At 43.6% G+C, this 25,850-nt stretch overlaps 1 protein-coding gene across 5 annotated transcripts in view; it reads right to left on the reverse strand.

The window, feature by feature from the left end:
* Positions 1-7,542: 7,542 nt before the first annotated feature.
* ECRG4 (ECRG4 augurin precursor) overlaps positions 7,543-25,850 on the reverse strand; it is a 73,082-nt gene continuing 54,774 nt past the window's right edge. For all 5 annotated transcript variants that reach the window (XM_048856898.2, XM_048856882.2, XM_048856891.2 and 2 more), the window contains exons 2-5: positions 17,114-17,238; positions 14,348-14,395; positions 9,668-9,825; positions 7,543-8,203 (exon numbers count right to left, since the gene is read on the reverse strand). In XM_048856898.2, the coding sequence (XP_048712855.1) occupies positions 8,042-8,203; positions 9,668-9,825; positions 14,348-14,395; positions 17,114-17,189 (444 nt within the window). In that variant the 5' untranslated portion in view covers positions 17,190-17,238 and the 3' untranslated portion in view covers positions 7,543-8,041. The remainder of the gene's footprint in view (positions 8,204-9,667; positions 9,826-14,347; positions 14,396-17,113; positions 17,239-25,850) is intronic.

The following is a 25,850-nucleotide window of genomic DNA, read 5'->3' on the forward strand; positions in this document are numbered from 1 at the left end:
TTCTTTGTTTTCTACTCCTACTCCCAGCTCTCACTGCAGTGTCAGGTGCACCAAGCAGAGGCATGCCCTAAAGGTCCATGTTTCCAGGCTTGAGGTGCCTTTAAGTCCTAAGTGAAACTGAAACCTCCAAACTGAAATAAAACGGTGGGTTATTTTCAAGTATCATTCGCTGACAGTCTGATGGGATTTCTGGTGTCAGACTCCCATAGCCACTAAGGAAAGGAGTGAGGAGCCCAGACACCACAGTGAGGGTGAGAAATGAGCATGCCCTCAGCCAAACCAAGAAAAATTCCATGTTGCTTTTCCAGAAGGCTCCAGGCAGAAGGAGCCCGGCTGCTCCTGCTTCCTTACAGGAGAGAATCTTTACAGGGTTATTTCAGATCCAGCTGCTCAGCTCTCCAATAACTAGGATCAGAGGGGCTGTCCTGAGGCCTTGCTCTGCCACTGCTGTCTACTCTGCTCCTCCTTCCCTCACAGCTGTGGCTCCCATTTTGAAACCCCCCCGCAGCACACACTGAGTGTGAGCCACTCTGTCCCAGCACTCACCAACGGGGCTATTGAGAACTCATGATTTTTAGTGTGAATGTCATATTTGGGCTTTTTAAGGGTTCTCACAGCTTTCTGATTTCTGCCTTCAGTCTTGAAGCATTTTGCCCTTTTCTAAAGTGGCTACCATCTCCCAACACTGTTAATGGGACTAAGTCACAGGCTACCTTCAACAAGATGGCAGTCATTTCCCGACAGGCTTTGCTAGTGAAAGTGGGGCTGCCCCCAGCAAAGATGGCTATTTTCTCACACTATTTGCGATGGGGCTGAAGACAGGCTGCTCTCAGTAAAAATGATGGTCCTATAGTCATCACATGAGAACCTGGCTGGGATAGAGGAATGTGATGATGCAGGGCATGAATTTGGGAAGTGGCAGCAGAAAAGGATGGATGTTCGGAAACAGGACAATAAATTCAGACCTGTCAAGTGTCATTCCCATGTACCTGGTAAAATATCATGCATTTTCAGAAAGAGACTCCTGCAATCTAGGTGAAGGTGCACTGAGATATAAGCCATCAGCCCATGAGTTCTAAACCCAGCTCTTCCAATGACTGCTATGACTATTTGTGTGCTTCACAACTATTCTTACCCAAAGCTTCCATATACCCTACCCGAGGGAAGGTGTAATGATGTACAGCTAAGATAACAGAGAGGCTGGATATGGTCACTGCGGGCACAGTCAGAAGTAGAACTCTGTAGTGGCTAGATCACATAGAGACTTGAGTCTACTTTCTGCACCTTCTAGCTCACATAGGAAAGGTTCATGCTTTTAGAGCCAGAGATCTGAGTACATTCCCTGTTAATACTTTACATCTATGGACCGACCTTTCCTCAGGGAGGATAACGTGTTTCTTCACCAGTTACTACTATAGCAAAACAGGAAGAGCTCTGTGCTGCGTCTCAATGTTGTAGATCAAACATTATTCGTGCATGACCCATGGGCGGGGAGGAATTAGTGTGAGGAACCTGGGATAATTTAAATATACCTTAATGTGAACTATATTTGTACAATGTATTAATATTTGTTGCATTTTGATTAGTGGGAACTGTCCCTTTACGAATAGGATGCAGCATTTAGGATGAGGTTTGTTTGAACATGACTAAGTAGGGTGGAAGAGAGGATACTTGTGTGTGCAGAGTGGAAGGTCCTGCCACAATGAGTTCCAAAAAGGTTGGAACTTTATTAAATAAACACATCTTCACAGAAAACTTCACTCGTGAAGGTGTAAATATGAGCAATTACTAGGGGACTTCATGTCTCCATTTCGGTTTGCACATCTTAAAAACACCACCACGCTTTGCTTTAATTGGCAGACTCCGCAAGGAGACCAAAACTGGCATTAGCCCCAGATACTAAACTACCTCTCTTATCCCTACAGAAAGTGTGTGGGGTCTCTTCTCCCTCCCTTCTTCTCAGGGCTCAGAAGTGCTGGCTGGTCGGGGTGGGGGGAGTCTTACCGCCTACTATGTGTGCTGTAGATAAACAGGAATTCATTCAGGAAGGCTGCATGAGCATTTCATTAACATGTTTTTTTGTTCTTTTTTTAAAGCCTAATTTTTAATTTTACAGCTGAATTTTTAATCCAAAATGATTGCACACAAATTGGGAGTGGAACAATTCTTCCCAAAGGTGAACAGATAGAAGAAAGGTAATAAATGTGATGGGATTAAAATCATGGTTTTATGCGGGGTCCCGGGTTATGCTGCAGGCTCCGGTCCCAGCCTCAGTCCCCTTAGCCCTGTCTGCATCCACCGCCCTCCTGGAGCCACTGCCCTGCTCCTGGCCCCAGCACTGCGGGGCGTGGACAGGGATGGGGGAGGGGCGCACTGCACCTACGTGGGAAGATCGCGAAGGTATAAATGAGTTCGTGCAGGACCACACATTGTGCAACTTCAGCAACACCATAGAGGCTAGGACTGTTGAGTGTCTAACCTCCCATTTGCTGGGGTCTCTGTCTTTCCCTGGAAATTCACGTTGCTGCTCAGGAGCCCATGAGAAAGTGTCTGAAACTGGGACTTTCTTGGGGAAAAGGGGAAGGTGTATTGGGTCTGAGAAGGGCACCTAGCCTGGAAGAGGGGAGCATGAGCCCAGGTGGAATGGTTTGATCTGCTGGCAGTTGCTGCTGCTCAGGAGTCCCCTTGTCCTTGGCCACTGGGATCTGTGGGTGCAGGGGGGGCTCTCTGTAACATCTTTCTGCACCTGGGAGGCCCAGAGAGCCACAGAGAGGAAAGGAAGCTGAGCGGCATGAGCTGACCCAGGTGTGTGTGAAGAGGAGGTTAGGAGTAGAGCTAGGGGAATAACTGTGTTTTGTTTCCCCCCCTCCCCCCTTCAGGTCAGTGGCAAAACAGAAACATCTGACACACATTTTGAGCTGGGTCACCCTGAAATGACAATTTGGTGTTGGTTCTTGCCAAAACAACAAAAAATGGCTTTAGTTGAGTTGGGTTTTTAAAAAAAAAAAAAATTTAAAGCTAATTCTAGCTAAATTCAAAACAAAAATATCAGTGTTTCATTCTGTTTTGTTTTGTTTTCATTCTCCTCTACCCTCACCCCTTTTTACTTTTGGCCGAAATGTCTTATCCTGAACTTGCAAACAGTTTTAGTTGACCCAAAATTACATTGTTTTTTTTAAATAATGTTGCCCAGCTGTAGCTGGGAGCCTGCCTCTTGTGTGAGGGAGAAGTGGACAGACAGTTGTTGAAAATGTTTCTCTGTCACTGTAGGCATGTCCATTATTAGCGGTGTCCTTTGAAAAAGAAGTGAGATCCCGCAGGCATTTTGTACACTTTCTCAGAAAATTGGTAGGACCACCGCTTGGTCTGAATTACTGATTCAGCATGCAGGAGGAATGTGACCTTGTCAGGTCTTGAAACATTAAAAGTTGGATCAGAGCCAAACTGTTCATATTCTTTAGGAGCTCTCTCTGAACATTGACCGCTTTTCCATTTTATAAGGATAGCTACGTGATTTCAACAACCATGATGACCAGGCATGTTGTTTTCTAGAACACTTAAGGAACTGCCTGAAGAGATCTCTGAGCCTTTAGCAATTATCTTTGCGACCTCATGGAGGATGGGAGCAATCCCAGAAGACTGGCAAAGAGAAAACATAGTACCTCCCTGTCAAAAGGGGAACAAGTACAACTCGGAGAATTATAGACCAATCAGCTTAACTCTGCTAGTTAGAAAGATAATGGAGCAAAGCAACTCGAAGAAAAGAAGGCAATAAAGAGCAGTCAACATGGATTTGTCAAGAACAAATTATGTCAAATAATCTAATATCCTTTGACAGGGTAACAAGCATTGTGGGGAAGCAGATGATGTGATATATCTTAGTGAGGCAGTTGATACTGCCTCACTTGACCTTCTGATAAGGAAACTAGTGAAATAAAGCCTAGATGAACCTACTAGGAAATGGGTGCACAACTGGTTAGAAAAGCATACACTGAGAGTAATCATCAATGGTTCACAATCAAGCTGGAAAGGTATATGAATTATGCTCTGGCAGGAATTTATCCTGGGTCTAGTTCTAATCAATATCTTCATAAATGATTTAGATAATAGCATAGTGAATACATACACAAAGTTTGCCCGTTATACCAAGATGGGAGAAGTTGCAAGCGCTTTCGAGGACAGGATTACAGAGAAGGGCAACAAAAAGGATTGGGGCATAGAACAGCCTCCATAGGAGGAGAGATTAAAAAGACTGGGACATTTCAGCTTGGAAAAGAGACGACTAAGGGGGGATATGATAGAGATCTATAAAAATCATGATGGCGTGGAGAAAGTGAATAAGGAAATGTTATTTACTCCTTCGCATAATACAAGAACCAGGAGTCACCCAATGAAATTAATAGGAAGCAGGTTTAAAACAAAAGGAAGTACTTCTTCATACAATGCCCAGTCAACCTGTGGAACTTGTTGCTGGGGATGTTGTGAAGGCCAAACCTGTAACAGGATTCAAAAAAGAACTAGAAAAGATCATGGAGGATAGGTCCATCGATGGATACTAGCCAAATGGTCAGAGATGGAACACCTTGCTCTGAGTATCGCTAGCCTCTGTTGTCAGAAGCTTGAGTGGACAACAGGATCACTCGATGATTGCGTGTTCTGTTCATTACCTCTGAAGCACCTGGCATTGGCCACTGTTGAAAGACAGGATACGGGGCTAGATGGGCCATTGGCCTGGACCAATATGGGTGTTTTATTTTCTTCTGTAGGGTGATTGATAAAGTTTTCTCCTTAACTGCTGAGGACAGCACAAGAAGTAATGGGCTTAAATTGCAGCAAGGGAGATTTAGGTGAGACATTATGAAAAACTTCCTATTAAGTTAGCTAAGCACTGGAACAAATTACCTAGGGAGGTTGTGGAAGCTCCATCACTAGAGGTTTTTAAGAACAGGTTAGCCAAACACCTGTCAAGGCTGAGTTAGGTACTTAGTGTGACGTTGCACTCCATATGTTTTATGGAAATATGTTTATAAGTGTGAATATGATGTAACTAAAATATGCTTCATGCAAAAGGTCTCTTCTAAGGTATCATTACAAAGTTTATGATCTACTGAGTGTGTTCATCCTATTTGTTTTCATTTATTATTTCTATGTCTGGAGTTAGGAGAATAAGATATAAAATTTGTATTACTGCTGTAAACATGTTAAATGGAAGCCATTAAGGGTGCTTCAGAATCAATGACCGGTGAATGGGTTTGTTTACCTGCAAGCCTTCCTGTGTTGGTGTCTTCCAGCTCCTAGGTAATGAAGAAGGAGGTCTTACAGTGACATGTGATCATGTCACCTGAACTGGAATCCATCTTAAACCTGGTGCTTTTCCCATTTAGAAGGAGAGGTGTGGATCCAGAGAGACACAAGATTCCTGCCTTGTGCCAAAGCTATAAAAGGGGGGGAACAGAACAAAGGGGGCTGCCAGTCATGAGAAATCCCCTAGTTACGACCTGAGCTGGAGCTAACAAGGACTGCACCAGGGAAAAGATTGGGCCCAGACTAGGAAGAAGTCTAGTCTGTGAAAAAAGGCTTATCGGAACATCTCTGCGGGTGAGATTTACCTGTATTCAGTTTCTTAATGTATTAGGCTTAGACTTGCGTGTTTTGTTTTATTTTGCTTGGTAACTTACTTTGTTCTGTCTCTTATTACTTGAAACCACTTAAATCCTACATTTTATACTTTAAAAAATCACTTTTGTTTATTAGTAAACCCAGAGTAAGTGATTAATACCTGGGGGAGCAAACAGCTGTGCATATCTCTCTATTAGTGTTATAGAGAGTGGACAATTCATGAGTTTACCCTGTATAAACTTTATACAGAGTAAAATGGATTTATTTGGGGTTTGGATCCCATTGGGAACTGGGTGTCTGGGTGCTGGAGATAGGTGACTTGCTGAGCAGTTTTTGGTTAAAGTCTGCAGCTTTGGGGGCATGGGCCAGACCTGGGTCTGTGTTGCAGCAGGCTAGCATGTCTGGCTCAACAAGGCAGGGTTCTGGAGTCCCAGGCTGGCAGTGGAAAACGGGCTCAGAGGTAATTCCAGCACACCAAGTGACAGTCCCACGGGGGTCTCTGTGAACAAACCCATCACACTTAGTCCCGCCTCAGTGCAGGCGGCTGGAGTAGTTGACCTATCACGGTCACTTTCAGGCCTACATTTCTATGATTCACCAATGGGCTATCTATATTGTCTGCATATGAGAAGAGGAAAACGTGGCCTCTCGTTAGCTGTTTTTTCTGGCCAGAACCATTTTGGAGAAGTTTAAATAAGTAACGTTGAGGATTTCCATAGACTTGTATAATAACTTATTTTAATACTATATGTAGTTTAAAATCCGTTCTAAAAACCAAAGCTTTATCTCAGGACCAAAAATGGGGCAGTATAGTTCCTTTTTGGTTTAAATTTGTGTCAAAGGACGTTCAGAAAGACCATGTAATATTCTTGTAATTGTTCATGATGTTTCCTTTCACGGGATGTTGAGGTCTGAAATTTTGCGGGGGGAATCACCAACTTCAGTTGAGTGTTCTAAAGCCCTGCTGATTTTTAGCAGGGGACACAGAAGGGTGAGAAAAGCTTCCAAAACTAGCATTTTTCACTCATGTAAGACATGGTGTCAAGAGAAGCTTACTTAATGCAGTGTAAAAAGGTAGCTGAGGCCTTGTCTACATGAGAAAGTTACACCAATTTAACTAAATTTAGTTTAACTGACTGGGAGCCTATGTGCAAATGATCCAAAAACATAAAAGGAAACATTTTCTGTGTATAAATTTAGCCAGTTTTCATCTGCATAAAAACACTTGATAGGTGGGGTCAGGTGCAAAGGAAAACTAACTAGCATTTTTAAAAATCTGTTTTCATCTCCAAGCATCTGCCTCTGGAGCGCATCCCTGCACTAGTGTACTGCTTGGGCTGCTGGGTGGTTCTCCATCACACTACATCTGCTGAGGTGGGCTGTAGACAGAAGATCAGTAATGGGTAAGGCTTAGGCGACTTGATGGCTGGCATAAAGACATTATACTTATGCACGGTGTTGGAAATTCTTATTTACTTCAAGCCCCAGTGTGCCATAAGTTCCTATCCTGGATGTTTTTCTTCATTAATTTGCTACCATTTTCATTCAGACACAATTTTTTGATCATAGCTTTCTGTTCCCTTTTAAGAGCATAATGTGATCGTATCCAAGCTGTACTTCCCATGACCACGGCAGAGGGCACTGTCTGGTGCTATTTCATCACTATTAATTTCATGGGACAACATATTTTTATACCTGATTATATAGTGATGGAGAGACACTTTAAACATCTATTATTTTTACACTCACAACTTTAAAATAGCTCCTTTGATAATTTTATGCCAAGTTTCAGCCCAGGTTAAACTTCTACAGCCAAGCTGTAAAGGACGCAACATGAACTATAAAAGTGCTATAGTATTTAACATGTATTATGCATTAGAGGATGCTGAAAATGGAAATTTAGGGAAAGGACCCTGGAAGATGTTTAAATTTGAGGAAACATATCTTCCTCTAAGAGTGTGGGATTTATTTACTGTACTGACAACAGACCAAAATAACTGAGCACATTGAAACGCATTGTCTTATAAAATCCACCAAAACTGGGTGAAATCAGGCAATCAGTTTTTAAGAATGAGTAAAAAGCCCTTGAAAATGTAATCTCTAATAATGCAGTGCTTTGAAATGAACTCAGCTATTGCAAACTCTGTCTACCCAAGCAATAGAAAAATGCTTATTTTACCAAAAGACTTTAATTCTAACACTTCTACATAGTGTACTATTAAGTAATTATAGAAGCCCATTCCAAATAGGCTTCTGTGCTAGGCAGTTCCTTTCTTCTCTTTGTTTATAAGAAAAAGCTACTATTAAAAAAAAAAAAAAAGAGGGGGGGAAGGGGGAGAGAGAGGATGCGAGTGAGTGAGGCTAGGGCTCCGCTCAATCCGATACAGACCTACAATTCTTAGTTACAGTAGAATAAATTAGGTTAATAATCGTCGTAGTTGACACTCGCTCCATGCCTGAAGGTGTGTGGGTTTCGGGGCCCAATAGGTGCATCTTCATCGTAATGGTGCTGGTAGTAGCCGCCATAATATTCATTGCCACCACGTCCCAAGTTTGTCCAGTAGGAGATGTCGTCTTCAAATTTCTGCAGACAAAAGGTGAGAGAGAATGCATTTGTATTCTAAAGCCACAATCATTTTTGCAAAAAACAAGGGAAAATAAAGTAACGGGTTCTTCTGGTTTGTTTTAGGAATGTTAAGCCTTTGCTGCTTTGAAAAAAGGTAGGTTTTTAAAAAAAAAAAATCATTGGGCCTTCCAAAATGATTGCAGTAAACAGATTCCAGCACAAATCCAGGATCCGGACTCCAGCGAGAGACTGCTGAATTGGAATTCATTTGCAAATTGGATACAATTAACTTAGGCTTGAATAGAAACTGGGAGTGGCTAAGTCATTATGCAAGGTATCCTATTTCCCCTTGGTTTTTCCTCCCCCCCTCCTCAGACGTTCTTGTTAAACCCTGGATTTGTGCTGGAAATGGCCCACCTTGATTATCATACACATTGTAAGGAGAGTGATCACTTTAGATAAGCTATTACCAGCAGGAGAGTGGGGTGGGAGGAGGTATTTTTTCATGCTTTGTGTGTATAAAAAGATCTTCTACACTTTCCACAGTATGCATCCGATGAAGTGAGCTGTAGCTCACGAAAGCTCATGCTCAAATAAATTGGTTAGTCTCTAAGGTGCCACAAGTACTCCTTTTCTTTTTATTTTTTACCTCTTCTTTATATTAGAGCTGGGACTGTGTTGCTATAAATATGTCTATTCTGCACTTTCAGTGATCTCTCAGTTACAGCTTTGTGCAATATGCATAGGAACTGGAACTCTTTCACCCCAACATTCCTACAAATTAACTATTTTTCTGGATACTGTCATTTGAAAGGAGGCTTGTCAAATGCCTTCAAATAGTATACACTTTAAACTTTCTAATTAACTTAAAATGTAGCTGTTTAGCGGTCTAACTTCCCTTGAGTTCTACAGAAGTTAGGTGCCTAGGTACCTTTAGTGCTCATGCAAATTAGAAAGTTACAGCACTGATCAAAGTTACATGATTTAAAAGCCTCTACCCACAACTGCCAATGCTCTAGCCGGTATTCAAATTCCTTGCCTCTTCTCAGAAGAATGCCAATCATGCCAAACTATGAGTGGATTTGTGATTTGTCCAAACACCCAAAAGTAATATACTGAGACCACAATGCTCATTTCAACACTTGTAACTTTGTTTGGTGTATGTCTGTCTTGCATACACACTCTTCCATATAAACCAGATGACAATTTCATTAAATTGAAGCCCAACGAGATTCAAAATTTTGGAACATGTTTTCTTGATAATTTTTTATGAACAGGGTTTTAAATCAAGCTATCAAAAGTAACTACTGGGTTTGCATTTATCCGTCACAACTTATTATTCTCTATTTTCAAAAGGTGCGAGAGTGTCAAATGTGTGGAAAAAAAAGGAATAAGCCACTTTTTCATTGATATGTATTCTTAGTATCACTATGTTTGCACATACACAAAGTCCCCATTGCTACGGGTAAGACTAGTACTCACCGCTTCATCAAATCCCAGGTAGAGGAATTGCTGATACCACTGCTGTACGTCAGGTTGAGTCCTGTCCCACAGCTGGCGCCTCTGGCGTTTCAGGCTGCCTAAGAACTCCTTGGCCGTGTGTTCTTTCACTAACACCTCTGTTTTAGCAGGCGCAGGAGCTGAAATGAAGTCCCCAAATGACATGCCAGTAATTTTTTTAATCAGCCCAAAATGTATGAGCCTAATAATGCCTTTAGCAATAAGTCACCACCTTCGTGCTTGGCTGTACTATGCACGCAATAGTAACAGAGTAGTAACAATAACCCACACAATCAATCAAATAGAATAGACATTGTCAGTTTACTTCATTCTGGATTTTGCCCATCTCTCTCCCTCAGCCCCATAAGTCTCCAGACACCACTTGGATTTGAAACCTGGTAACAGTTGACTCCACTCCAATTTTAAGTAGCTTGGCTCAAACTTTCTTCAAATTATTAAGTGATCACATGCTGAAGGCCATGTTTTCAAATCTAACCAATCAGGAACTCTGGATTTCTTTTAAAGGAGAGTACAGAGAACTCAGAGATAAAGCTATGAAATGGCTACTTCCATTCACTTCAAGTTATCTCCATGAGTCTGTGTTTTCAGCAGTGATTTCTGTGTAAACTAAACACAGAAATTGTTTACATTTGGAAAACAATTTATGTATGATGCTATCAGAGATACAACCAAATGCTGCGTCTGAAACAGGCCCATTCTTCTCATTAAAATCTGAGGCTGTGTCCGAACATGCCAAGAAATCCATATTTTCAAATTACAATTTTTAAAATCCTGGATTAGACCAGATTATACAATTAACTTGTGTGTAGTTTAATAAAGTCACAAAACCATCAAAACTCTAGTGTCCTGAGTTGGTTAAAAAAAAACAAAACAGAAAATGGTATTTGGCTGTGGGGACCTACCAAGTTTTAAAATATCTGTAGGGAGGCTGCAGTACTCAAATGTTTCGGAACCAGGGACATAGTCAGTGGGGGTCCCCTTGCTGGTGAGAACTATAACTGGCCATACATGTCTTCATGGTCTCTTCAACACCACCTCATTCTCCACACCACTCCCCTTGGGCTGGCTACTAAAGCTCCTCCCACAGCCACGCCACTCCAAATCTCTCCTACTGCACAGTGGCTGGCCAAGCAAGCACAGCTGTTGCTGCACTGCTTCGTCTGCTACAGGGGATGCTGTGGCAAGGAAGGCCAGAAACTGCCTCTTCTGCACTGTCCTTCTAGCTTGCAGCCAGTGCTGAGACCGGAGCTAGAGAGCACCTGGAAAGAGGATCTCAGACCCTTAGTGCAGGGCAGTGGGGCGGGGAGGCATCACCACTGCTAGCAGGAGTAGTGTACGAAGATACTGAGAAACCCAGAAGAAGATAGGAAGATTCCCCAGAATCTGGGAGTAGCAGGCATCAGAGTCCTATCTGAATGGGGGGAGGTGGGGGCGGTCTATGGTTCAATCACAGAGCAGGTTGGCAGCTGGTAAGGGGCAGGGGCTGCAGCTTTGCATGTGTTTCAACTGGCCTCTCCATCTGGTACAGCCCTGCTTCTCCCCACTCCAGCTCCCCCAGCCATCACCTTGGCTCCTAATGTTGGCCCACTTCAGGTCATTTGCACATTAGGCCCTTTTTTAAAAAATGTGCCTTGGCGGGGGCGGGAAGAAGGCACAGTCAGGGCCAAATCAGTGTGTTCACCTTTACCAGGAGTGGAGACAAAGGAGAAAAAAGTGTCCCAAGCAGCTTTAACTTGTTCCTTTTCTGCTCTGCACTTACCATCACAGCAGAGATTGGTGCTGAATCACTGCTCCTTGGGGAATCTCAGTGTGACACTGACAGACCCCGGTCATTGGCGGGCAGGAGCAAACCTGGGACTGCTGGAGCTAAATGCATGAGCTTCTACTGCATGAGCTAAAAGCCAACTGGCTGTTAGCGAAGGCTGTCGAGCAGACTCATTAATCTCTCTCTCTCTAAGTGGTCTCCATGCCACTAGATGGGACAGAACAGCACACCCAGGAGGTGTATGGGTTACATCTGTACCTACAGGCTGGAATTAATGTAACTTGTGACTGCTCTGTGATATGGATGCATCTCTTGGTGCCTGCATGCATGGCACTTTGACGTTCAGGTGTGTAGAACAGAATGTAGGTACATTGGGCCCAAGATCTTTTTTTTCTGTTGGTTTACTATCTATCTGTTATGGAGATGATCCCTTCTTGCTTCAGTGTGATGACTGTAATCCATATGTTGTATTAACAAGATGTATATCAGTTTCAGAGCTGACAGGCATGTGTAGGCACAACTAGGGTTGCCAAAGTTCTAATAGCAGAAAACTGAACACCCTTGTCCTACTCCTTGAGGCCCTGCCCCACTGCTTTGACGAGGCCCTGCCCCCACACTCACGTCATCCCACTCATCCTCCCCCACCCTTGTTCACTAACTCATTTTCACCGGGATTGGGCAGGGGGGGTTGGAGTGCAAGAGCGGGTGGGGGCTCTGGCTTGGGTGGGACCAGAAATGAGGGGTACAGGGTGCGGATGTGGGCTCTGGGCTGAGGGAGCAGGTTGGGGTACAGGAGGGGAGTGAGGCTCCACCTGGGGGTGTGGTCTCTGGGGTGCAGAAGGGGGCTCTGTGCTGGGGGGGTGCTGCCAAGGGGTTCTGCGGGTGGGAGGGTGTACAGGCTCTGGGCTGGGAGTGCAGGCTCCGGAGTGGGGCAAGAAATGAGGGGTTCAGGTCATGAGAGGGGGCTCCAAGCAGGGCAGGGGGGTTGGGTGTGACGTTGCACTCCATATGTTTTATGGAAATATGTTTATAAGTGTGAATATGATGTAACTAAAATATGCTTCATGCAAAAGGTCTCTTCTAAGGTATCATTACAACGCTTATGATCTACTGAGTGTGTTCATCCTATTTGTTTGCATGTATTATTTCTCTGGAGTTAGATATAAAATTTGTATTACTGCTGTAAACATGTTAAATGGAAGCCATTAAGGGTGCTTCAGAATCAATGACCGGTGAATGGGTTTGTTTATCTGCAAGCCTTCCTGTGTTGGTGTCTTCCAGCTCCTAGGTAATGAAGAAGGAGGTCTTACAGTGACATGTGATCATGTCACCTGAACTAGAATCCATCTTAAACCTGGTACTTTTCCCATTTAGAAGGATAGGCGTGGATCCAGAGAGACACAAGATTCCTGCCTTGTGCCAAAGTTATAAAAGGGGGGGGGGACAGAACAAGGGGGGCTGCCAGTCATGAGAAATCCCCTAGTTATGACCTGAGCTGGAGCTAACAAGGACTGCACCAGGGAAAAGGATTGGGCCCAGACTAGGAAGAAGTCTAGTCTGTGAAAAAAGCTTATTGGACATCTCTGCGGGTGAGATTTATCTGTATTCAGTTTCTTAAAGTATTAGGCTTAGACTTGCGTGGTTTGTTTTATTTTGCTGGGTAACTTACTTTGTTCTGTCTGTTATTACTTGAAACCACTTAAATCCTACTTTTTATACTTAATAAAATCACTTTTGTTTATTAGTAAACCCAGAGTAAGTGATTAATACCTGGGGGAGCAAACAGCTGTGCATATCTCTCTATCAGTGTTATAGAGGGTGGACAATTCATGAGTTTACCCTGTATAAACTTTATACAGAGTAAAACAAATTTATTTGGATCCTGCTGGGAGCTGGGTGTCGGAGATAGGTAACCTGCTGAGTGGTTTTCAGTTAAAGCCTGCAGCTTTGGGGGCACGGTTCAGACTGGATCTGTGTTGCAGCAGAATGGAGTGTCTGGCTCAACAAGTTAGGGCTCTGGAGTCCCAAGCCATCAGAGAAAATAGGCTCAGAGGTAGTTTCAGCACATCAGCTGGCAGTGCCAAGGGGGAGGAGGGGACTCTGTGACCGAACCCATCACAGTGGGCTCTGAGGTGGGGGCTGAGGATGTGGGGTTTGGGATGCAGGAAGGGGCTCTGAGCTGGGATAGGAGGTTGGGGTGGAGGAGGGGGTGTGAGCACCAGGAAGGAGTTTGGGTGTGGGAGGGGGATCTGGGCTGGGGCAGGGGGTTGGGGTGTGGGAAAGTATGCGAGGTTAAGGCTCCGGGTAGCACTTACCTCAGGCGGCTCCCAGGAAGCGGCAACATGGCCCTCTGGCTCCTAGGCGGAAGCACAGTCAGGCAGCTCTGTGTGTTGCCCCCGCCCAGAGCTGCCCATGCTGCTCCCATTGGCTAGGGTTCCTGGCCAATGGGAGCTGCAGAGCCGGTGCTCATGGAGCCTCCCTGCCCGCCCCTACATCTAGCAGCAGGAGGTACATGTCACTGCTTCCGGGAGATGCACAGAGCTGGGTAGGGAGCCTGCCTGCCTGCGCCGTTTTGCTGCCGACCAGACTTTTAATGGCTCGATCAGTGGTGCTGACCTTAGCCACCAGGGTCACTTTTCGACCGGGCTTTCCTAACAACACCTAACAACCCTAAAATCAATAATACATGTGTTGTACTTTAGTACATAGAAGTGTCTCTGACAGGTGTTTCTGCCCATGCGCCTTAGCTTTCATTGGAAAGATGGGTGAGTGAGCTAATATTTTTTATCCGTTAGCATTTTCATCTGGTACAACTGCATTTAAACCTGCTTAAAAAGCTGACATAACAATTTTGCAGTTTGTTAAGGAGGTTTTACCTTCACGTTTTTGAAGCATCAGCTTAAGTATATTCCCTCTTGAACCATCTAGAAGAATAAAAATAAAGATTAAGTACACTCTTTAACTATGCACCTTGGACAAAAAATAGTAACTTGAAAAAAAATACGAAAGGCATAACTCCTGGATAGTGTGCTAACAAAGCAAGGTCCCATTAGTATCTGTCCTAGCTCCAGGACTGACACTCAAGTAGAACACACGCTATGAGAAGGCCTTTATGATTCTAACGTCTTTTCACAAGGGTGCTCGACACTGAAACCTGATATCACCTTATCTCATGCAACTGCTCTATTTTTTAGCAGATCAAGACTTCTTCATGGTTTCAGAACCAGGACGTAACGTCCATGTTGCTGTCATAATCATGAAAAATTCTGTCACAGAATAAAAAGCATATTAGCAAGCAGACTTGGTACAATTTTCCTCTTAGCAAGTCTTTAAACATTTCAGAACTTAATCTCGCTAAAACAATTTCTCTGTAGGAATTGTAAACCTCTTAGTCAAAAATATCAGGTGTTTACATTTACACACCAGCGTATTTTAATATCCTGCCTTTTAATACCCAGTGGCATTCACCACTGTTTTAAAGCCTGCCCATAATGGGGTAATTGTTCTGGAAACACCTTCTCTGTTTAAAAGCAAAAATGAAACAGGCTGCAGTATTTACTTTATGCAAATACAGTTGTAATATTGGAAAATGTTAGTCCATGCACTTATTGGGTCATTTTTTCTAAGCATTTTTTTTAATTATATCTTACGGACTTGATCCTGCAGTCCCCGCTCAATCAGAGTTCCCATTGACTGCAACAGGCTGGGTAAAAGCTGCAGAATTGGCCCTAATATTTAGGAGAGTTGGCAGGCAGTATGTAAATATGACAACAAAATCCATTGACTAGTCTATTTTTGTCCACATTTTAACTAAGACTTTTGAACTCTCCATAATCCAGTGGCAATTCAGCACAGCAAAACTCATCAAGCAGCTGCACTATTCATTTTTTTTATTAACTAGCTTGGCAGAACAAAGAGCACATTTAGCAAGCTTATGGGTCTGAGTAATTTTACATGTTTCCTTTAGCATATCTGATTCTCAGCTTGCATAACTGGAATGCCCAGCTCCCAAACTTGTTAATTTTAAATAAGATGATAGGAAAAAATCTACAAACAGACCCAGTCTTGATCCTTGGACCTTTAGACTCCTTTAGCACAGCAAAAGCTGTGTTATCCGGCACTTTACCAAAGCTCTAGAAAATGGCCTCTCTAATATCTCCCAATACAAATTAAAAGTCCAGTTGGCATGAGCCGGCAGGCTCCCTACCTGGCTCCATGTGGCTCCCCAGAAGCGGTGACATATCCCTCTTGCTTCTAGGTGGAGGAATGGCCACGGGGGCTCTGTTCGCTGCCCCTGCCCCAAGCGCTGGCTCTGCAGCTCCTATTGGCCAGGAACCACGGCCAATGGGAGCTATGGGGGTGGCACCTGCGAGTGGAGGCAACATGCAGAACCACCTGGCCACACCTCCGCCTTGGAGCAGCAGGGACATGTTGCCGCTTGTGAGGAGTCACCCAAGTTGAGTGCCGCCCGGATCCGGCACCCCAAAAGCCCTCCTATGCCCCAACCCCCTGCTCCGAGCCCCCTCCTGCACCCAAACTCCCTCCCAGAGCCTGTGTTCTGCATCCCCTCCCACACCCAAACTCCCTCCCTCCATTGGTAAGTATAACTCTTCGTTAACCGGAATTTTTGACTAAGCGGCACCCCCCATTCCCCCAACATGCCAGATAACAAAGCTTTTACTGTACAATTTTGCTAAAATGAATAATGTGCTTGTCATCTAACATATCTCACTGAACATAAGGACAATTTTTTAAAGAAAATGAAAGGCTTGGAGCAAATGGTTATGCCCGTGAACAAGTGTGGGTGGAACTAGAAAAGTGAAAGAGAAAAAAAATACCCTTCCATTTTTAATTCTCCTTTTAGTTTAAATTACAGCAGAGCTCTTCTAGATTTCATCATTTTTTAATGCTGAATATTGCAAAATGAGAGGCATTTTCCCCTGGGTCAGATTGTCAGAGACCCTGGGGTTTTTTTGCCTTCCTCTGCAGCATGGGGCACGGGTCACTTGGAGGTTTAAACTAGTGTAAATGGTGGATTGTCTGTAACTTGAAGTCTTTAAACCATGATTTGAGGACTTCAGTAACTCAGTCAGTGGTTAGCAGTCTATTACAGGAGTGGGTTGGTGAGATTCTGTGGCCTGCCATGTGCAGGAGGTCAGACATGATGATCATGATGGTCGCTTCTGGTCTTAAAGTCTCTGAGTCTATAAAGTGTGCATTATCTATAAAACCATTCGCTTCCCTGTGGGCCCTGAGCAACTGGAACGAGAGTTGTCACAGTTATTCTTTCCCACTGAGATGGTAACTGAGAAGTGGGCTTGGTCCATGCTCGCTGAATCATGAACTCCCCCAAAGTTTGAGGTCAGGATTCAGGGCAGACCCCTGTGTGTGACACTGCAATACACAAAGGGAATCCTTTAGCCCCAGAGAGAGGCTTTAATTACAGGAAAATTCAAAGGAGTGGGGTTACTGGGTCTCCCTCTAGCTCCCTTCCCCACTGAGCAGCCGTTCTCTGGGCATGGGCGCCCATTGCTGAGTGTCTGGGGATCTTCCCAACATCCCCACTCACCTCCCTCTCCCCTTGGTTCCCGCCTGCATGGCACTGCGTGTTGCTTGCTGCACCAGGTACGCCGCATACTCACCGGGAGCCAGGCAGACGAGCAGGAGCAGTGCTAGGGCGGCCAGGGGCAGCACCCTCCGGCAGGCCGACAGCACCATGTTGGCAGGTGGCAGCTGGAGAGGGGTGGACGCAGTGCAGCTTTTCCACCTGCAGGGAATGGACAAGAGGGGGGGCTCAGGAGACAGTACGACATGGACAGGGCTGGCCTGGACCCCAGGCCATATGCCCCTGCAGCAGTTCAGTCAGCGCCTCTCCCCAACACAGTGCCCCCGGGTCACCAGTCAGCTGGGATACGCGCAGCACAGCACCCCTGAGGCAATGGCCCTGCTCCAAGCATCCCCTCACCCTGCCAGGGGCCATGGCCCTGACTCCTCACACCACACTTGGGGCAATGGCCCCAACTGCTTACCCTGCCCCTGAGGCATAGACGCTGTGCCCCATACCCATCACACTGCACTTCCCCCTCCCCACATCATGCTGGATGGCACTGGCCCTTCACCCCCTCATCCCACACCCAGCCGCGATGGCCCTATACCCCACCTGTCCTCACACACCACAGAGGGGTAATGGCCCTGCACCCCAAACATCTCACACCATGTAGAGGGCAATGGCCCTGAGCCACCTGACTCCCCTTCTCCCTCCCCACCACCACACAGGGCAGAGGGGCAATGGCCCTGCACCCCATAGAAACAGCCATATCGCTTCACCCCACACATTGCACCCAGGGGCCAAAGAAGCTTTGGATTCATACAGAGCCCTGCAGGGGACAGTCCCCTACACATTCTGTACGTGCAGCAGCAATGAGCACCTCAAAACCAGCTGTGGCCTATCATAAGGATTAATAATTGCCATTGGTAATACACAAGAAAGAAATCCTTCTATGCTCAGGGGGCACATTAGCTAGGGAGCTAAACGTCTAGCTCAGCAGCTAATACTTGTAGTTGTGCCCATGCTCTCACGGGTGTGTAAGAAAAAGCCAAAAATGATTTACGCACTTTAAAATTGGCTCATAACACCCAGCGAAACCCAGTGAAGAGTCAACTGGGTGACATTCAGACCAAAATGAGCTCTCAGCCATGCTTGTAGCAGTTTCCATCGCTTCATGTGACTCAACAGACATTCCAGGCTTCAGAGTGGCACACACAGAACGGTGACAATCCTGGAATCTAATGATAGCGCTGGGTTCTCTAGCTGTGGCATCTAAACATTGTGATTTAATTATTTCTATAGACCTTTGAGAATTGCTATAGACATTTCTAGTTAAGTGCAAATTAATTCAACACAGCCTCCCACATAGCAGTGGTAGATTTGTTTAAATAACCAGGCTTATAAAAAGGCTGCATACCAGGTGTTAGGATGCTTCAAAACAGGCTAAAAGATAGCAGACTTGAGCCGTTAACAATTACCTGTATGAATAAAGTTACTCAGTGAGGAGTCCCATTGAAAACTATTTCCTTCGATTACAAACTCCTCAGAACAGGGACTTTGTCACCCTATATGTATGCAAAAAGAACAGGAGTACTTGGGGCACCTCAGAAACTAACAAATGTATTAAAGCATAAGCTTTTGTGGGCTACAGCTCACTTCATCGGATGCATAGAATGGAACAAATAGTAAGATGATATACATATATACCTACAGAGAAGGTGGAAGTTGCCATACAAACTGTGAGAGGCTAATTAGTTAAGATGAGCTATTATCAGCAGGAGAAAAAAACTTTTGTAGTGATAATCAAGATGGCCCATTTAGACAGCTGACAAGAAGGTGTGAGGATACGTAACTTAGGGAAATAGATTCAATAGACTCACACCTTCTTGTCAACTGTCTAAATAGGCCATCTTGATTATTACTACAAATCCTGCTCTTTTTGTGGATACAGATTAACATGGCTGCTACTCTGAAACCTGTCATTATATATATATGCAAAGTGTCATGCACTCCATTCGTATTATGCAGTAATAATGCATTTAAATTTGAAATCTTAATTCCAAAAGCAGAGGGATGTAAGCAATTTGAAACGTGTAGTACTACTACCTGCTGCTCCAAATCACACCAGGTATTTCTTTACAATCATTATAATGTAAAACAGGCATGTCAGTCTGCACAATAATGCCAGAACACTAACTTTATGGAAAAATGACTAGATAAAGATGTCTGGAAGAAAATACTCAAGTCTGAGTAGGAAATTCCAATGTATAATATACAGAATCTAAAACAAGGTGAAGAAATGTTGTTATAATCAAATGATACATTCAATTTATATTAGAATCATAGCTGAAATCAAACAAAAATGAATTTAGCTATGTTAATATCAAAAGAAATATTTGGTTCATCAGTATGCTGTGCACTACCCTTTTTTAAAGTGAGTTCATAACCAGAGATTTTCTCAGTATAACAGCATTTAATATGCATTTGCTTGTCAAGTTTTCAAGGCTCTGATCAAAACCTACTTAATTATTCAATAAGGGAATTCTTTCTGTATGCAACAGTCTCTCTTCTGTACTGTACTTAGCAGCTGTTATGTGTTAGTTTGCTCCTTTGTGATTTTGTATCATCTTTTCCATTTACAACCAGTCAACACTGGATGTACAATTGTGGCTTCGGTATTTGGGCATATTTTCTGGACACATTGTAGCCTGTTTTTTTTTTTATTTTCACAAATATAACTCACTATTGTGTGTCAGCAATTCATACAGAATTAGAAATCTTGTTATATGAGATATAATAAAAAATAAACCCTGGTATACTCTGTAATTTTTTTACAGGTAAAGACAGATCCTCCTTTGGTGTAAAATCAGATGCAACCAAACGGTTTTACACCAGCTGATCTATAGCTTTATTATTTTAAAGGGAAATTGTGGAAAAGACAAAAGTTGCCATACCGTTAAAAAAAAAAAAGTTTGGCATGGAATGCCCTCTGGAGCCTAAGTAATTGACTCGATGCCGCTTGATTACTGAAGAAAAAAAAATTATATTAGTCGATGGACCAAACTAATTCCTGGGGTAACTCCATTGATTTCAATAGACTTCCGGGAATTAATTTCTCCAATTATGGACCTGACCCAAAGCTCACTGAAATCACTGGATTTTGGATCAGGGCCTGTGTTTATCTAAATCCACCCTCTGTGCAGGTCCTGGTGACATAGCATCTGTAGCTGGTGAAAGCTTGAGAATGGTATTGGGTCTGAGCTAAAGTCTATTGAAGCCAATGCACAGATTGTCCCAATGGAAAGTCTTTCAATTGACTTCACTGGCGTTTGGATGAGACCCATTGCTCATAGAGGCGTGTTGGAAGGCAACGAATAGCTCAGGCTATGACTCTGTCATGGAGGTCACAGCGTCTGTGATTTTACAAGACCTCCGTGACGGCTTGAAAATTCCAATAAGTCAGTCCCGGGTGGTGGGGCTCAGGCTTCAGTGTCTACACTGAAGGGCTCCAGCAGCACAGCTTCAGGGGCTCCGGCTCTGGCTTCAATAATAAAATCCAGGAGATACTTTTTATTGCCCGCATCCTAGTCCATGCCTTTTAATAAAAATATCTGTGCCAAAATCGTAGCCTTACTAATAGATAATAACGTTGCCTGTCCATTCCCCGCCACACTCTGAAATGGCGTGTGAACCACGGTATACTGTACAAGCTATAGACCAAACACTGTAGTACTTCAATATGGGGTTTCAATCTCCGTTTTAAATGTTCTTTTTTATATTTTAAGTTTGCATTGTTATTGTAGCTGTTGACCAATGAAGCCTGTACAAGCATTTGTATTATGCAAAGTCCTGTCTTAAGACCTGAAAGGGTTTCTAGGGACAGGGAGTGCAACTCTGCTACCCCCGTATTAGAAATTTCCCTTAAACAACTGAATTTCATTGGTCTCCATGTTTCACTGTATTTTGAGGGTTTGTACGCACATCCCAGGTCACACGTGCCAGTACTCACAGTGTGTATCAGCAAATACCCATACTTAGAATCAATGGGTTCATTCACCAATTTAATGTCCACATGTCTTTTCTTAAACCCATTCAATTTTAATTCAAATGAATAGTTGCAAGGTATGGCTAAGAATATACAGACAAATGATGCATATAGATATGCAGAAAGTACATGAAGTTATGAAGACAAATTATGTAAGAATGGAAGTAACTCAAATATTAACAGTCATTGTTATATTGATAAAGGGAAGTCAGGGCATTATTTGGTTCAATAAAAAATGTGTAAACAAGCAGCAGGCAGACAGGCACACAAAGAGCTTGGTATGATGTTTGGTGTTACTATGCCATATTTCCCTGGAAAGCCAGGGGAATACAAGCACAAATGGTTCACCTGTGTACTAAATATATTACAGTAGTTCAAGAAGTGGTATGGATCAAATGCTATCTTGTTTAACTCAGATAATATACTGACTCAAGTTCAAGGTTATTGTGCAAAATCATTGCTCTTCAGGTGGAAAAAATGACTGACACTAGAATAGGATGCTCAGGGTTAGATTGAGCGCAATATTTTTCACTTTTTCAGGGGACAGACATTTTTAATATAAATCTAAAAAAGTAATTGAAAACATATTGCTGCATGCTCTTTCAGAAACAATGGTGAAAGGAGATGAGCAATATCCTTCCCTTAGCAATTGTTTACTCTCTTCTTTCCATGCCAATCTGGTTTTTTAAGGGTCTGACATATTGTCACTCACCCTGTCGTGTGTCAATTGCAGCAGGAGGTAATTTTTCGGCCGAGTTGATAGCCACTGCATCATCAGGACTTTACTGTGCGCTAGCATTTGTGTAAATATTCAAATGAGTACCCCTCTTTATTGACACCTCCATGGCAAAGATATCCCTCAGTGTTCTCGTTTCTAGTTCACACAACATTTGAAAGCAGGCATGGTGAATACTATTTGATACTGCAGTGTTTCCCAGCATTCTCTTTGTTGGCAGCAACAGCAATAGCCATTGGCAGAGACGATGTTAGTGTATGTCTTAGCCTAGAGGCAGTGGCTTTCATGTGCCTACATATAATACGATGGTGAGTGGTACTGGAGGAATACTGAGACAGCCAGTCAGAAGCCAGGTTTCTACTGTAGCTCACAGATACAAGGAGTTGCTGAGAGTCTCTTGGATTTCTGGTTTGGCCAATAGCTAGTTGGTTAATGGGTTTTTTTAACTGATATCTCCTGACAAGCTAACAGAACAGTAACTAAACTGTTATGCTGATGGCTGCCATGAGGTGAGTCTCTCATCCAAAGAAAATTGTAGACATAGGTCAAGTCAACTGATGTGCAAGCTCTCTTTCAGCCACAATGGAAAGTGCAGTTCAGCCCTTTTCTGCAGTAGAGAAAGCTTGGAGGGACTTTCCAAGGCAAATGGCAGATCAGAGCTGGAACACTTGGGCTGAGGGGTTTTCCTGATTGCAAACACAGGCACTGCATTTGATGCAGCCTGTGGCTTAAAGCCAGGAAAAATCCACCAGAAAGTCCCAAGAAGCAGTTGTGTCTGTGAGGGGGCAGAGACAGCGGCAAGTCTGAGGGGGCAGATCTGGGGATTCCCGAGCAAGGAAACTGTCTGCTGCTGCTTTGTAAATAAACAAGATTACACCAAGAAGACTTGGATCATTAATTTCTCATCCTAGTGGAAACAACTCTGTAAGGCACCAAATATTTGCTATCTCCTTGGGCCAAAGGGGCAGTGCTATTTTAGCTGCATAACATACATGAGAAACACTTCACCAACCACCTAAATTATTACCTATGTTCTGACTTCAGTGGACATGCCTGTTTAGGTGAATGGGACTAAATATCTGAATATCTGTCCCTAGCAGCCTTGAGAAGGTGTTTAGGCACCTAAAGATACAAAGAAACACCTAGGGGGATCTTCCAAAGTACCTGGGTGCCCGAAGACAGTTAGAAGCAGGGGCATTTTTGAAAATCCCACTAGGTGTCTCTATATCTTTAGGTTTCAGAGTAGCAGCCGTGTTAGTCTGTATCCGCTAAAAGAAAAGGAGGACTTGTGGCACCTTAGAGACCAACACATTTATTTGAGCATAAGCTTTCGTGAGCTACAGCTACAGCTCATGAAAGCTTATGCTCAAATAAATTTGTTAGTCCCTAACGTGCCACAAGTCCTCCTTTTCTATATCTTTTGGCACCTACATACCTTTACAGACCTTTACCTTTTGGCCCTTAGTCTAAATGCACTGTTGGGTGTGTGTGTGTGTGTATATATATATACACACACACACACACATATGCACTTTCAGCAGTCTGTTTGTAATTTTATATATAATAGGTACAAAAAGAATGCTGAATGCTACAGGAATGCAGCTGCCTTTGGGGTGGAACACTACAGCTATTAAACAGAGAATTATATTTGTTACATGCAGCTAAAATTGCAGAGATAATTTCAGTATTGCCAACCCCAAAGCACTCAAAAATCATAAGTCAGAACCTAAAAAATCATAATATTTGGCATAATAATGAGATTTTTTTAAAAATTTGGATTATTTTATTTGCCTTCTTGTTTTGGAGCCTTTAGAAGTCACGATTTCATGCTTTTCTCCACAACTATGAGGGCTGGAAACTTACATTTTTTTTAAAAAAAATGTAAGCTGAGAGTCTCATACAATCACATGACTCCAGAAGCTAGGGGTTTAAGAAAAGCACCAAATATCATAAGATTTAAGATAAAAATCACAATATTTGGCAACAATAATTTAGTAGACAAATTGGAATTTGGCCAGAATTCCAGGGGATAACAGTTTTCTTCTTGTAAAAAACCACCAGGGGATTTTAATGACCTCATTTGATCAGGAACTTGGCAGCACAGCCAAGTGCCCTAATACCATGCAATCATTATTTTCTGCTAATAAGGATTTTTATATAACATCCCAACTATATTGCCCCCGGAGCTAGTCTTAGGTTAAATGCCCTTGGCATTCCAAATTGCTTTCTGCAGTTAGTTCCAAGCAACTGCAGGAATCATGTTTTTCTCCCAAACAAAAGCAGCAAGAACATTTCAGTGATCAGTCAATTACTTCCAAAACATCTTGACTTTTATACTATTTGCCTCTCTGCTGCTACAGATATTTTCCTTATACAAATGGGATCAAAACAAATCCCAGATCCAAACAATTCAGCCTTGGGGAAAGTCTGTTTCTGTATAAACTGTGCATCGCAGCCTTGTCGCTTATCACTAACCATGGGGTTTGTTGACATTATTCCACAGTTCAGTTCACAACAGGCAGGATCGACAGCATTTCTTCTGCAATGTCCCATTTTGTAGTATATTATTTTTCTGTCCATAGTCATCACGCAACACTGGGGGCTGTCAACTTTCTAAGCAATTTTCTTAGTGATTATACAGTGATTAGGATGGCTTTCTCTGCTTTGCCACTGCTGATGATTTTTGAAACTTCTTTTGTCTGAGCTTGTCAGCTACACACTGATGCTTATTCACTTATTTGTCCTCCTACGTTTGTTCTGGTAACTCCTGGTACTGTGTTGTCCTACTTATGAAAGGAACTGTCTTGCCATCATATTAAGCACAGTGGAAAGCATATTAGTGCAGCAACATTATCTGGCCACAACTGCTTCCTTTCATTAGCTAACACACCATAAGAGGACACAAATACATTTAACCTCTGAGCATTGCTCCTCCTCCTCCACTACATCAAGTGTATTTTAACATAAACTTTGAGCAAATATAGCAGGTTCATGAGTCAGATTTAACAGGGGAGGAGATGGGGTTGAGGAGAATGCAGCAGCTTTTGAATATGCCTTTTCACTCATTCATTGCTCTCTCTTAGCCCTGGTCTACACTAGGACTTTAGGTCGAATTTAGCAGCGTTAAATCGATGTAAACCTGCACCCGTCCACACAATGAAGCCCTTTATTTCGACTTAAAGGGCTCTTAAAATCGATTTCCTTACTCCACCCCTGACAAGTGGATTAGCGCTTAAATCGACCTTGCTGGCTTGAATTTGGGGTACTGTGGACACAATTCGATGGTATTGGCCTCCGGGCGCTATCCCAGAGTGCTCCATTGTGACCACTCTGGACAGCACTCTCAACTCAGATGCACTGGCCAGGTAGACAGGAAAAGAACCGCGAACTTTTGAATCTCATTTCCTGTTTGGCCAGCATGGCAAGCTGCAGGTGACCATGCAGAGCTCATCAGCACAGGTGACCATGATGGAGTCCCAGAATCGCAAAAGAGCTCCAGCATGGACCGAACGGGAGGTACGGGATCTGATCGCTGTTTGGGGAGAGGAATCCGTGCTATCAGAACTCCGTTCCAGTTTTCGAAATGCCAAAACCTTTGTCAAAATCTCCCAGGGCATGAAGGACAGAGGCCATAACAGGGACCCGAAGCAGTGCCGCGTGAAACTTAAGGAGCTGAGGCAAGCCTACCAGAAAACCAGAGAGGCAAACGGCCGCTCTGGGTCAGAGCCCCAAACATGCCGCTTCTATGATGAGCTGCATGCCATTTTAGGGGGTTCAGCCACCACTACCCCAGCCGTGTTGTTTGACTCCTTCAATGCAGATGGAGGCAATACGGAAGCAGGTTTTGGGGACGAAGAAGATGATGATGATGATGATGAGGTTGTAGATAGCTCACAGCAAGCAAGCGGAGAAACCGGTTTTCCCGACAGCTAGGAACTGTTTCTCACCCTGGACCTGGAGCCAGTACCCCCCGAACCCACCCAAGGCTGCCTCCTGGACCCAGCAGGCGGAGAAGGGACCTCTGGTGAGTGTACCTTTTAAAATACTATA

This window comes from Caretta caretta, chromosome 1 (genome assembly GCF_965140235.1).
Source record: "Caretta caretta isolate rCarCar2 chromosome 1, rCarCar1.hap1, whole genome shotgun sequence".
Classification (NCBI taxonomy): Eukaryota; Metazoa; Chordata; order Testudines; family Cheloniidae; genus Caretta; species Caretta caretta.